The sequence below is a fragment of the Eptatretus burgeri genome, chromosome 2, assembly GCF_056783735.1.
Source record: "Eptatretus burgeri isolate ZD-2024b chromosome 2, Ebu_testis_v1, whole genome shotgun sequence".
NCBI classification, from domain to species: domain Eukaryota; kingdom Metazoa; phylum Chordata; class Myxini; order Myxiniformes; family Myxinidae; genus Eptatretus; species Eptatretus burgeri.
The window spans coordinates 21430682-21443236 of NC_140962.1; the positions used below are offsets into that span (position 1 = coordinate 21430682).

The 12555-nt window shown below is 42.7% G+C and overlaps 1 protein-coding gene across 3 annotated transcripts in view; it reads right to left on the bottom strand.

Annotated features, from left to right (window-relative positions):
* ST14 (ST14 transmembrane serine protease matriptase) overlaps positions 1-12555 on the bottom strand; it is a 132329-nt gene that overhangs the window by 60830 nt on the left and 58944 nt on the right. For all 3 annotated transcript variants that reach the window (XM_085864967.1, XM_085864949.1, XM_085864957.1), the window contains 3 exons: positions 11754-11824; positions 6732-6907; positions 3100-3135 (listed from right to left, as the gene is read on the bottom strand). In XM_085864967.1, the coding sequence (XP_085721093.1) occupies positions 3100-3135; positions 6732-6907; positions 11754-11824 (283 nt within the window). The remainder of the gene's footprint in view (positions 1-3099; positions 3136-6731; positions 6908-11753; positions 11825-12555) is intronic.

Sequence of the window (12555 nt, forward strand, 5' to 3'; positions counted from 1 at the left end):
CATTGTCTGCTTCAGCTTTCTACTTGTGCTTACATCATACAATAATTGCTGAGTCTACTTGCACTTGTCTCAAGCTATTTTCCTTCATAGGATTTTGGGGGAAATTCTCAAAATGGTGTTTTCATGTGCATCGCTCGATGCACTTAACATGCTGCAACGAAAGTGGAAAACTATCCGTTCATGGCGAGCATGATGTGGGTGAAATTTCCATGAGATCAGAGTTCACAGCATCGCTGGAAGACACTGTCAAGATGTGCGGGAAAAAGCCCTGATGGAATGGCAGGGAAACTGATCATTAGCAAACGGTTATGTTTGTGTTAACAATGTTTTAACCATGATCAGATCACGACTGATGGACACGCCATCGGCGATCTCGATTATTTTGCTTGGAACAACCGGGGGAAACATGTGATTCAATACAGCAAAGGAGCTTTCATCAAACGGTCCATAGCAGCTGCCACAACGCAACTCCGCAGCCGCTACTCTCGGCCGCTCTGCCTCCAGCAACTTACACCCTCCTTAGCGGCTCTGAACTGGCACTCATCAGTGAACTTGACAACTGTGGCTTCCGAACTGACGTGTTCGAGTCTTGCGACTGAGCAGCGAGTCCCCGATGTCGACAGCAAGATCACGATATATTCAACAAAACGATCTTCAAAGAAATCAATTGCATACAATGGTCTTAAAGAACTCTTCAAAGAAGTACGTTGATGGGCCAATGATTGAAAAGGACTGAATCGAGATGGGTAAATTTACTTGATTTTTTTTTTAAAGCAAAAATATTCATCACTTACAAAAGCCAGAGCATAATTATCTAAATTTACTAAACTTTTACAAGTAATACATAAAATAATAACAAGAAGAAAAAGACATAAAATGTCATAGCCCCCATAGTGTTTCGTAATTTTGCTATTTAAGTTACCCTCAATTGTTATTATTGCAAACTTTAAATTAGTAAGCTCATGGAGAATATTGACATGATACAAATTCAACTAGGACAGTACTTGGGAGAGCGCATATGTGACTCGGCATGACCAAATGAGTCGGAAGTCGCGCGGCTCCATTGTGAGAAAATCACAGCAAGCGTTTGACGTCCGATGATGGCAAAAATATCCGATTTCTCCATCTCTACGGATTTCGATCGTAAATAGTGTGATTTATCATCCAAACCCTGAATGCGATATTCTGAACATAAATGATGTATTTCTGGCCCAAACGCATCGAGAACCTTCTCAAAATAGCCCAGAAGAAAGCCCAAAACATGTGATTTTCCAGCGGTCACCATTCCAGTGTCGAACCTCACACCATAACACAGCGCATACCGATGGAAAGGTGACGTCACAGAGTTCCCCTTCATGATAATGCCAACGCGGGCAATGGCCAATCAGAATCGCTATCTACAGGGAAATACCGTAAACACGAAAGCTCTTTGTTGCTACCGAATGCGGTCACGTCACTGGAATCCGGCTCGCTGATTGGCCTGCCGGCGCCACTGCAACACCACATCAAAGATGGTGGCTTCCAGCTAACAAGATTCATTTTCTGCGACTTAACTTGCGAATTAACTCCACTTTGCGATCGTTTTGAGAGCTGTTGCTTCGTACAACATGGCTAAGATGTCGTCCGGTGAGAACGGGAGGAAACGCAATGCGATCGTGCGCGCTGTTAATGAGATTCAAAACTTTAACCTCGCTGCAACTACGACCGATGACGATTTCACTTTGCTCCTTCCTGAGATCCTGGAGTGGTGTTGCGGTGAGTTCAATTCATGTGGTCTTCCAATTAATTAGCCAGCTTAATTAGCAGGAACGCACCGAGATAACTATGTCAAATTTTGGAGAGACCGAGATAGAGGTCTCTTAATACTGTGTCCCAAATTTCAGTTCTCTATATCGACGAGAAATATATGTTGCTAAGGAGTTTATGACTGACATTGTTCTGATTGTGCAATGAAAGTTTGACCTCGATTTTCTCAAGACTTGTTGAATCCCTCACCTTTCGCCACCCATATCTTCGGATCCACTTCGTCTTGGTATTGATGGAAAGCTGATGATATGTAGAATCCAGAAATGCTATCAGCGAGAAATCCCCACCTCGCGACTTAAGACTCATTTGGTCATGCCGGGTCAGATATAATCTCGCACGCTTATTATGAACAATAATACCATCATCAACTGAATACGCAACTATTATTGCCTTTTACCCGTATCATTCATGCACCATATTATGTTACAGGCATTGCCATTATCCATGGCCGTATTGATTATTAGGATATTTAACGACCACTTCTGTGCACAACAAGGCTAAATTGCGTCAACGAAGGTGAATATGAAAAAGATTTCAAAACTATATCCCCCATGCCTAGTCAAGATCATATGTAAGAAGTTTCACATCAATCTGTTAAAGCTGTTCCGAAGAAGAATTTCACATTTATATTTTCAATCCAACATGGCCACCAGACCATGTGACTGATGATGTCATAAATTTAATTCTTCACTCACATCGGGTCGTAGATCAGACGTATGAAGTTTCAGATTTTTCGGATAAGGATTTTGATTCAACCAATTATGGTTGAAATATCACTTCACTGATGATGTCATCGTTATGACGACGACGTTATGATGACGTCTGCAAAGTTTTAAAATTTTCTTTGCCGAGCGGTTTTGGAGAAGATGATGCCTAATTTATTTTTTCCTTTAACCCAATAATCGCTGCCATACCATGTGACCTATGATGTCAGATTTATCAACAAGATATTCTCCATGGGGAGTCCCTCCCTCCTATGTTTAAAGTTTTGCGTCGATCAGCCAAGAGGTTACAGATAAATTTTTTGTTAAGGGAAAATGTATAGACATGGACACACACAGATGCAGACAGACAGACATGGGCGTTACAATCGTCTCGCAACCCCTTCGGGGCGAGACTAATAACATATCTGAGAGAAGCAAAAAGAGCAATGGAGCATACGAAGTGTGCTCTTGCAATTCCGACTTTCTATCCCAACACAGGGAGCCCACTGGAGAGAATAAATCGTGAAAGGGGAGATAACTAAAATTGTCATGAGAACATTAAAGTGCAAAAAAGAGAAATCACACTTACAAGATTGTATAAGCAGGGCAGTCTTTTCATCTGAGGCTGGAACAGAGAAAAATGGCAGGAATAATAAAAGGGTGAGAATGCTCAAATTGATCATGCACTTTCATTGCATCTTGCAGTCATACTATTGGCCATGGTGGTTTTACTCCCAAAGTTGCAGTGTCGACGAAAGTCCTAATGTCAGTAGACTTGATAGAATTTCAGAGTTCAGATGAAGGGTAAATATATACACTTTATTAATTATTTAGGAAGTCGGGAAGTGATTTACAAAATAAGCATTTTACAATACAGTACTAGCAAGTTGCCTGTGCCCACACGGGATTCCAAATGGGGTAGGGATGGAGACAGCCAAAATGTAAATGGCGTTGTGGCTCTGCGAAGCCGACACTCCTCCGAGGAAATCACACCCAACATATAGCAATCCCGAGACAGTTATTTCATTAGTATGCGTTTAGTTAGCCGTTCCCACATATCTAGTGGGTAAATGGGATGAGATGCGTTGCATTGGGGTTTTTATTTAGTTCTTCAACCCCTTATTCTTTCATGTTTTTCAATCCCTTAATTTTACACACAACCCCCTTCACGCATGCATGCACATCAAGCCAGTTAAGCTAACCGTGGAGCATCAAGCATGCGCAGCAACCCAGCTCACTTGCATACGCATACCATTTCCCTTTTCAAACGGCGTGTTATGAACCAACCGACGCCTCATCTCAGACCCTCGCCACGCTCACCACAACGCTACAACCATCATCATAATTCTCACAACGCCTCCCAAAATTCTCCAACAACTTACGCTCGACCTCGCTACAATCACCTCATCCACTTCAGTCTCCTCACCGAAACCACCTCAACTGCTCCTAAAGCTTCAACACCTTCACCACAAAAGCCACAGTGCTTCCTCTACCTCACAACAATCACTATACAAACCGCCCTAACCACAGTTAGCTCTCTGAACCCTTACCACAGTCTCTGGGATGCCAGGGGAATGAAGGACATTATAAGCCGTGGAACTTCGGCATATAACATGAAGCGCAAATATGCGCTGGGGCTCGTTCAATGACGTCTGAGTGGCCCAGACATTCCAGGAAATAATGCTCAAACAGATTTCAGCGCATGGTCATGGCCGGACAACGCTCCCAAAAACTCAACCAAAGTAAGTTACAGTGTTCTGTTGCATGGCCAGGCTGAAGAGTAACTGAAGCCATTTTCAGCTCCGGAGCCTGGCGGAGTGTGGCTATGGCTCAGGGTGACGTCGATGCACCAATGGGGGAGCTTGGAAATGCCTACAGGCTCTTTTGTTCTGCTTTCTGGCCCCTCCTCCACTTTGGGCTCTATTAAAAGGGAGCAAGTCAGGGTCCTGGGTCTCTTTTTCGTCCTTCGTCCAGAGTCTTTGCCGAGCCGAGCGAGGCGAGCAGCATTGCCGGGTCATCAGTGGGTCGACGCTTGGCTTCCACGGCGTTCCAGTCATCTTCGTTAACCATACACATTCAGATTTTCTGACACGTGTCACATTAAGCTATCTTTCACACATCTTCTCTCCCATCCAATTGTCTCGTCAACTGTGGATGCACAAACTAAAAGAGCAAAAATTACCGATTCGCACCTCTCACATCACGCTACACCACATTTTTGCACCCCCCACTCACATACCGGAGACACCCCTATTTTCTTCCCTCCTCCCCCTCATAAACAATTGATTTGCAAAAGTCCATCGACCGCGCCAGGTACAATGAGGTCGCCTATACCTCAACTGCTTCTCCTCTTTCTGAACTCTCAAGCTTCCTCGGGTGCGTGTGTGTATGATGGCACCTGTTATGTTCGCATTTTATTTTATTTTTTTTGTATACCTTGGTCGAGGCTCGTATGAGAGCTAACACACAACTCACAGCAAGGAGGCATGAGACAAGAGGGGCGGGAGTGGAAGGGACAAAACAGTGGGGAACAGACACATTAGGTGAACTGTGGAAGGGAGAGGGATGGGGATGGGACGGGGAACATGGCGAAGAGAAGATGGACATTTCAGGGACTTTCAGGAAGGAAAGTAGGAGAAATGAAGGAAGTGGGCTTGGGTGGATTATCGGGGGTAGAAAAGATCGAGGATTTGGATGGGGGAAGATAAGAGGTGGTGGTGAACAGCTGTTTTGAAAGCCTGGAGGGAAGAATGGGAAAGAATAGAGTGAGGAAGTTTATTTTCTGACACAATTTAAGATTGTAGAAGTTTATCTCAGGTTAACTCTACACTGTATCTTCTGTCTTTGTAAATAATAATTGCATTTCTTTTGCCGCACCCACGAATCCCTCTGCCTTCCCTGCTGTACATAATTGTGAATAAACTCTATTACTGTGTCACATAAATTTCCTCGCCCTTGCTTGTAATAAATTGCTTTCGTTATAAATGAACCCAGCCTGTTTTTTCTTTTCCTTCATTGACCAGCATGGTCCACATATTAGCTTAACCAAGAAGTTCTACCACACCAAATTTGCTCTTGTTAGCCACTGCACACTTACTATATTGCTCGGCAGTAATCCAAGTGTGCGCCGAGGGCACGAAACCCTAATTAACTCGGCAGTCCACAGGTATGGTATCACGCGAAGTAGTTTAATCCTGCCCGGATTGGCTATGCCAATCGGCGTTCATGGTTGCCTAGTAACCTGCCGAAGCGTGGTTATCTGTGCCTGGTGGCTTCAGGACCGGTTGTTTGGGAGGAACCAGAGCGTTTCCCCTCGTGGCGAGCCTCGAACCTCCAAGTTACTAACTTTTCCTCGATCAAACAGCTCTCATAATGAATTGTCCACTAATTGGATCACCATCCAAAAAGACTAATCAGCAGAATTCAGACCTGGCTGCATTTAGCAAAGACACATTTTTCATTCAACAGACATCCACTTTGAAGTTTGGAAAAGCCACATATAGGCTATGGCGGAAAGTAAGAATTTGACAATGACAGCAGCACACAATGACCTATTACTCTGATAAGATTACATTGTCTAAAGGTGATTGCTAGCATTCAAGACGGTCATCTTAACAACTCCCACCACCCCTTGACAAATTAGTCGATCTCCAATCTCCCACCCTCTCCTTCAAATTTTTCAACGCTGTTCAAACCAGATAGATAGTTTGACTTGGGGTAGGCAAGTTTGACTCTGGCATCAACCCAAAAGCAGTTTGAATCAACTAAAGTGAAACTTTCATGAAGTGAAGTCAAAAGAACACAACTGAGTGCTGAACTGGTGCGAGATCACACTTGATATAAATTCACATTTTGTACAAAGTGTTAGCACTGCGGCACCCTATTAGAGATCTAATAAGAAATCAAATTAATAATCCTGCATATTTCCCTCATGTTACAATGCTGTATGTCGGAAAATAAATTTTTATATTATTTCAAGCATTTTTATTTTAAATCCTCAGAACCACATCTGGAAGAGTGAATACCTCACAAACAACAAAATAGGCTAAAATAAAAAATAAAAAATAAAAAAAACACCAAAACTTCAAACACCTTTCTAATTGAGCCCACCAAAAAAAACAAAAAAAAAAACCTCAGTAGTTCAGCCCACAACCTTCGAACCTCAAACACAATGATAACAAGAATAAATGATCAAAATATTTTGTCAATTATTATACTCACAATATATGGTGAGTGATGACGGAACAAAGACTCCATGATTCGTCATGCGGCCCCTCGTCAGCTCACTCATTAGAAATTCTCTGATAATGTCCACCGAGAGAAGACTTTGCAGCAACTCCAGATCAGACTTTTTCACTTGAAACATGACCATATAGTAAACCAACACACTGCCCTGGCTGTTGAGATCAAGGAAAGATAAGCAAGACAGGAGAGGCCACAAACATACTTGTGGTTGTATTACCATGAACAATCAACAAAAATTGGATATGTTCAATGGTCTTAAGGACTTTCACAAGCTCTCACGAATAACAGTCCTGGAAAGGGATGCATCTGTCTTAACGGCTTCACTCCATTTCCTAATGTCTGTGTATTACCCTTCACCCTCACCAAATCAGGGAACTTTTCCAACCCGGATTTCTCCCAATGGCACGTCCTCCCTTCTGGACTTGGTAATGACGAATTTTCCTACAAATGTCTCCTGTTCCTCTTCTGCTCGAATAAATTCATCTAATCATGCGATTGTGAGAGTCAACATTTCTCTGGGCTACTGTTAGAGAGCTGCCTCAGCACCTTGGAGTTTAGGAGTTCACTCAAACTGCATCGCAGGGACTGCAAGCTGAACTCGCATGTCAAAATTGATCTTTAATTTCCATCTCTCCTGATATTAGTACTGCATGGGAATCCTTCCATACAAGATTACTTTCCCTTATGAACAGATTTATGCCATCTTGTCTGCAGTTATTATGCCCACATCCTCTCACTCCTGGTACACAGAATCCTGTGGCGAGGGAGTTGCTGTCAAACAACTTGCTTCGTCTTCCTCATAGGCAAATCTGATAGAAGACAACCTCAAGCCTGTCTACTTCTTCAAAGACCTGGTGGTGCCTTGTCAAGTCTATATCTGGTGTATGCTCCCCTTACATCCCTTCCCTCACTTCAAAGGGCACCACAGCTGACTACTCGTGAGAAGGCTGAATGCCTCAATTGTGTGTTTGTGTCCAACTTTTGTGAACTGAACCTATCACTCCCGAAACCTATCCTACTCTCTCATACACAACTGCTCCTGGATACTGTCTCTCCCACTTGAGAAGGTAGAGAGGTTTCTGGCAAACCTCCAATTCTCCAACAGGTCCAGAACACATCAGTGCATGTGTCCTCAAGACCTGCTCTGCTGCTCTTGCTCATCCTCTTTTCTGCTCTGTTCATTCAATCATTCTCTCAGAGTCGATTTCCGTCTTTCTGCAAGTCAGGCAACATCACTGTAATACACAAACTTGGTGCAAAAATGGATCATCTTAACTATATGCCTAATAACTTGCTTCCAATAATTATTATAAGCAAGGTCATGGAATTTATCATTGCAGTTGACATCAAATTTTCTCTTTTTTTCTCAAATGGCCTGATCTCGGATCAACAGTTCAGTATTATACCCAGTCATTCTATCCTGGACATGCTGCTTCTACTCCACAAACAATGGATGGAACGCCTCAATATCAGACATGAGATCAGGGCCATCTCTCTGAACATATCTCGAGCATTTGGTGCAGTCTGGCATCCCGTCTTGATCTTCAAACTCTCTGTGTATGGCATTCAAGGCCACCTCCTCTCATGGATCAACAACTTCATCCACTCCAATAATTAATCAATGTGCAACTCCAAACGTGATGCTCTAATCTCAGTCCTCTCCCCATCAAGGCTGGAGTGCACCAAGCAGTTTTAGGCATAGTCTGGTTCCTCATCAAAATCAATGATCTTTCTGATTCCATGGAAAATCCTCTTTATGTCTTTGCTGATGACTCCACCCTCTAGGGTGACATCCCTCATCCATCAAATAGCCAGGAAGCAGCCTGCCCTCAAAGTGAAGACCTTGATAGCATCACAAGCTGGTCAAACACTTGGAATATGTCCTTCAATCCTGACAAATCTCACACTCTCAATGTGTCTCTCCAAAAGGACTGTCAAGCAAATTCTCCGATCGACATCCTTAATCCTCTTGAAGAAGTTCCGTCATGAAAACCTTTGGGCCTCAATATCAGCTATAATCTTTCTCAGGCAAACCACACTTCTAAGTTGGCCTCCCAAAGCCAGTCGTCAACCGAGCATCCTCCATCGTGCAAAGTCCTTCCTGAGCACACCTGAACTCTTATCCACGTGCAAGGCCTTCATGCACAGCTTCATGCAGTACTGCTCTCCACTCTGGGCTTGCTCCCCTGCCTCACACATTACCCTTATTGATGTCATCGAAACAAAGGTGTTCAAGATAATTTGAATCTCCCACAATGAAACCAAGTGTCTAGGCATGTTACTCTGACATAACACAATAAGGTTGGTGGCCTCTTCATATTCTACTGCATTATATTTGGGTTTGCACCCGCTGCCCTCTCTTGACTCTGTTCCTCCAAGGTCGGTGCAGGGAGCGCACAGTCTGCCAGTAATCTTCTCTTTGTTAAATTTCCAAAATCCAGGCTCACTGCTCACCTCTACTCATTTGTTTCCCTTGTCTCACCTGTGGAACCAACTTCCCCAGTCTGTTCAGTCCCGTTCTGCCCTTCATGGCTTAAAGAGCAGGTTTTGGGTCGCTGATGACTTCACGTGATTCGAAGGTTGTAAGCACATTAATAATCGTTGGGCAATTATTTTCTTACATTTGAAACTCAAAATATGCTAAAATTAACTTTTCTGTCAAAACTTTTGTCAGTGATCGAAAAACAGACCGGAATTTACCGAAGATGCTATGACGTCACGCTCTCCGAAAACTTCGTGAACATTCGGAAACAGCGTGTGAACAATGGCGAGATGCGAATCAGAGAGTGATTTCAGCGGCGATGAAATAGAGTGTTTTCATTCCGATATTTCCGAGGACGAGTCGGAGGATGATGGGAATTTATACTATGGAGTTTCTGGCCCTGAGCCATATAAATTTGAGCCACTTGCAAGTGCAAGAAAACGGCCTATTTCGTGTACAAGTGGCAGGACTGACTGCCCGCAGTTCACACTGACAAACTCCACCAGACAGATTGGTTTGTAGATTTTCATTTTCTTGTTCGATGCATAAAATAATGTAAAGTTTGATTCGTCTGTGACTTGATATAATAATTTTTAACCCTCTAGTCACTTATGAGTCAGAAATAGAATGAATCAATAATGGACCCGTGTGTGTGTGTGTGTGTGTGTGTGTGTGTGTGTGTGTGTGTGTGTGTGTGTGTGTGTGTGTGTGTGTGTGTGTGTCTAACCGCTGCTTCTCGACAACCACTGGTCCGATCTAATTGAAACTTGCCAGGTATATTGCTGGGGCCCTGTGGATGAGCCTTTTCAAGGTTTGATATTAATCGGACAAGTGCTTCCCAAGTTATGACCATTTATTTACCAACCAGTGACAGGACACGTTGCTGCGTAGGCGTGGCCAATGGGGAAGAGATTCTCAGCTGCGTTCCCATTACGGGTCACAACGTATGGACTTCCGGATAGTGTATTCCAATAATTTCTCGATTTCTTATGCGCATTTATAGATAAACACAATGCCCCAATCCAGTCATCGTTTACGAGAGTGAAGGAACGGCCTGTGTGGTTGTTTGAAAGTGTTTTTTTTGTTTGTTTTTTTTTTGCACGTACGTTTTTATTTTTTCTTCTCTTCTATTTGTGTTTTTCCTTGCGATGACATTGCGAAAAGGCAAAATACGTTGGCGCCAATTGAATAATTGGCCATTAAAACTAAATTGTGAATAATCGTAGGTGACACAGTGTGAGAAGATGAAGCAGGAGCCAGCTGAGGAGGAGAAGGCTGAATGGTGGGCACAGCGTCACGCTTCAGTCTCACTTGAGCAGTTGTTTTGAAACCGAGCTCACTCATTGCATTGCCTTCGTAATCCTCGGCTGTGAAATGGTCACCACAAATGACAAGTCTATCCAAAGGATCCTCTTTACCCGTTTTCTTGGGGGGAAAATTCGCCCGTTTTGTTTGTACAAATCTTATCCACTGCCGGCGAATGTTTGATTCCTTCAGGAATCGGTGGGAGCGATTACCCGTTTTCCAGCCATTTTCGCAAAACATGACGACACACGTATGAGGCATGATGTACAAACATCCAAATAACTTTGTTCTACAATAATTCAAAATTAAAAAAGGATAATAGAGACAGTTGCAAGCTCAAAAAAAGCGAAAGAATGGCCCACTGAACTGGACACTTCTTCAATGAGCTTCCGCTTTGTTTTGGAGAACATGACGTCACCATCCATATATGGGCACGCCGCTGTTTTTTTTTTTTTTCAACAGCCTCGAGAAATAACAACTTCGGAGTTAAATTTCATTCATTTTCCCAATAGTTAGGCAACCACAATAATTTGCATCGGACTATTTAATGCACATATAATCATATTGATAAATTTTCAGAACATGTTTGGTGACCCGCAACCTGCTCTTTAAAGACAGTTGGGCCCCACCATCTCAGATCATGCCCCATCAAAAACCATGTAATTTTCTACCCCAATTCACTACCCCCAAACCCACCTCTTTCCAACTTTCTAGTTTTTCGTTCCTGAGAGTTTGCTTTGATCTGTATTCAGCTTGTCCACCCTGGGTGTCCTCCCCCTACCCCCTCATCTCTTTCTACTGTTTGTTCTGTTTTGTTTCGTCCTGATCCATTCCATGTCTGATGTTCTCTATGAGCCTGGACTATACATATACATATAATGATAATCATTTGCAACAGTTTTCCATGAAGTGGTAATGGCTGTATCAGGGTAAAAAGTACTGGTATCTACTAATGTCTTTGTCCTGCATATGATATGTAAACAAGCTTCACTATGAGCCTTAGATCAGTGGAAATAAAATAAAATAACATAACATAACATAACATAAAAGGATTCACAGAAATGCATAATCAATACAGTGTTTTGCAATTTAGAACAATCACACCTGTGTGAAAAAAAAAAAAACTACCACAAGCAACAAGATAAATATTGAGCATAAAAAGAAACCCAAATAATTATCCGCAGGGAGGCAACCTCTCAAAGACAACATACCTGAATGCTGTTACAGCAGAAACATTGTAATAGGAGGCAAACGCCGACGAACTCGTAAAAGCATTTTTTATCTGCAAATAAATTAATTTGAGGTCAGAATGAGAGCGACACAAAAACAAGTAGACTCCAGAATGTAATGGTTCGAGCTCTGAGTCTGGAACGTCGGCAGTTTGAAACCGACCATGGCTGAGTGATACCAAAAACTTTACAAACAGTACATGCTGCTTCCTTGCTTGAACCTCAGCATTTAATGGATAGAACACAGACAAACCCCAATGGTTGGAATCTGTGGGGAGAAGGAAATTCCTCCTTAATCTTCTCTCTACACTCGGAGGGACAAGCAACATCATAAAGATAGTTGGTGTCACTCATACCCAGCACGCCCCTCTCCACACCCACCCGCCCTCAATATCAAGCACAGTGGGTGTGTTTGTCTGAAAATACTAGATATGCATGATTTGTTGTTGCAGCGCATACACAAGCTTTAGACCCTGTAAAAATAAATAAATAAAAGAGCTACACAAGAAAAACCAGAGCTATACAGCACTGTTGTAATTTTAGGCAAAATATTTAAGATCCACATCACAAGACCACAAGGGAATCGTTCAGGTGCCGATTACCACAATCTCTGATCACCCTCGTATTCCAACCACGCAATTATCTCTGATCAACACAGTGCAAGTGAAACATGTGTCGATCCTTTTTGTTTTTACGGGAATGGGATTTCCATGCAAATGGTTGAACCACGGTGTATTGCTATTGTTATGATAATTCAGTTAAGAAGGAAAATATTACATAATTG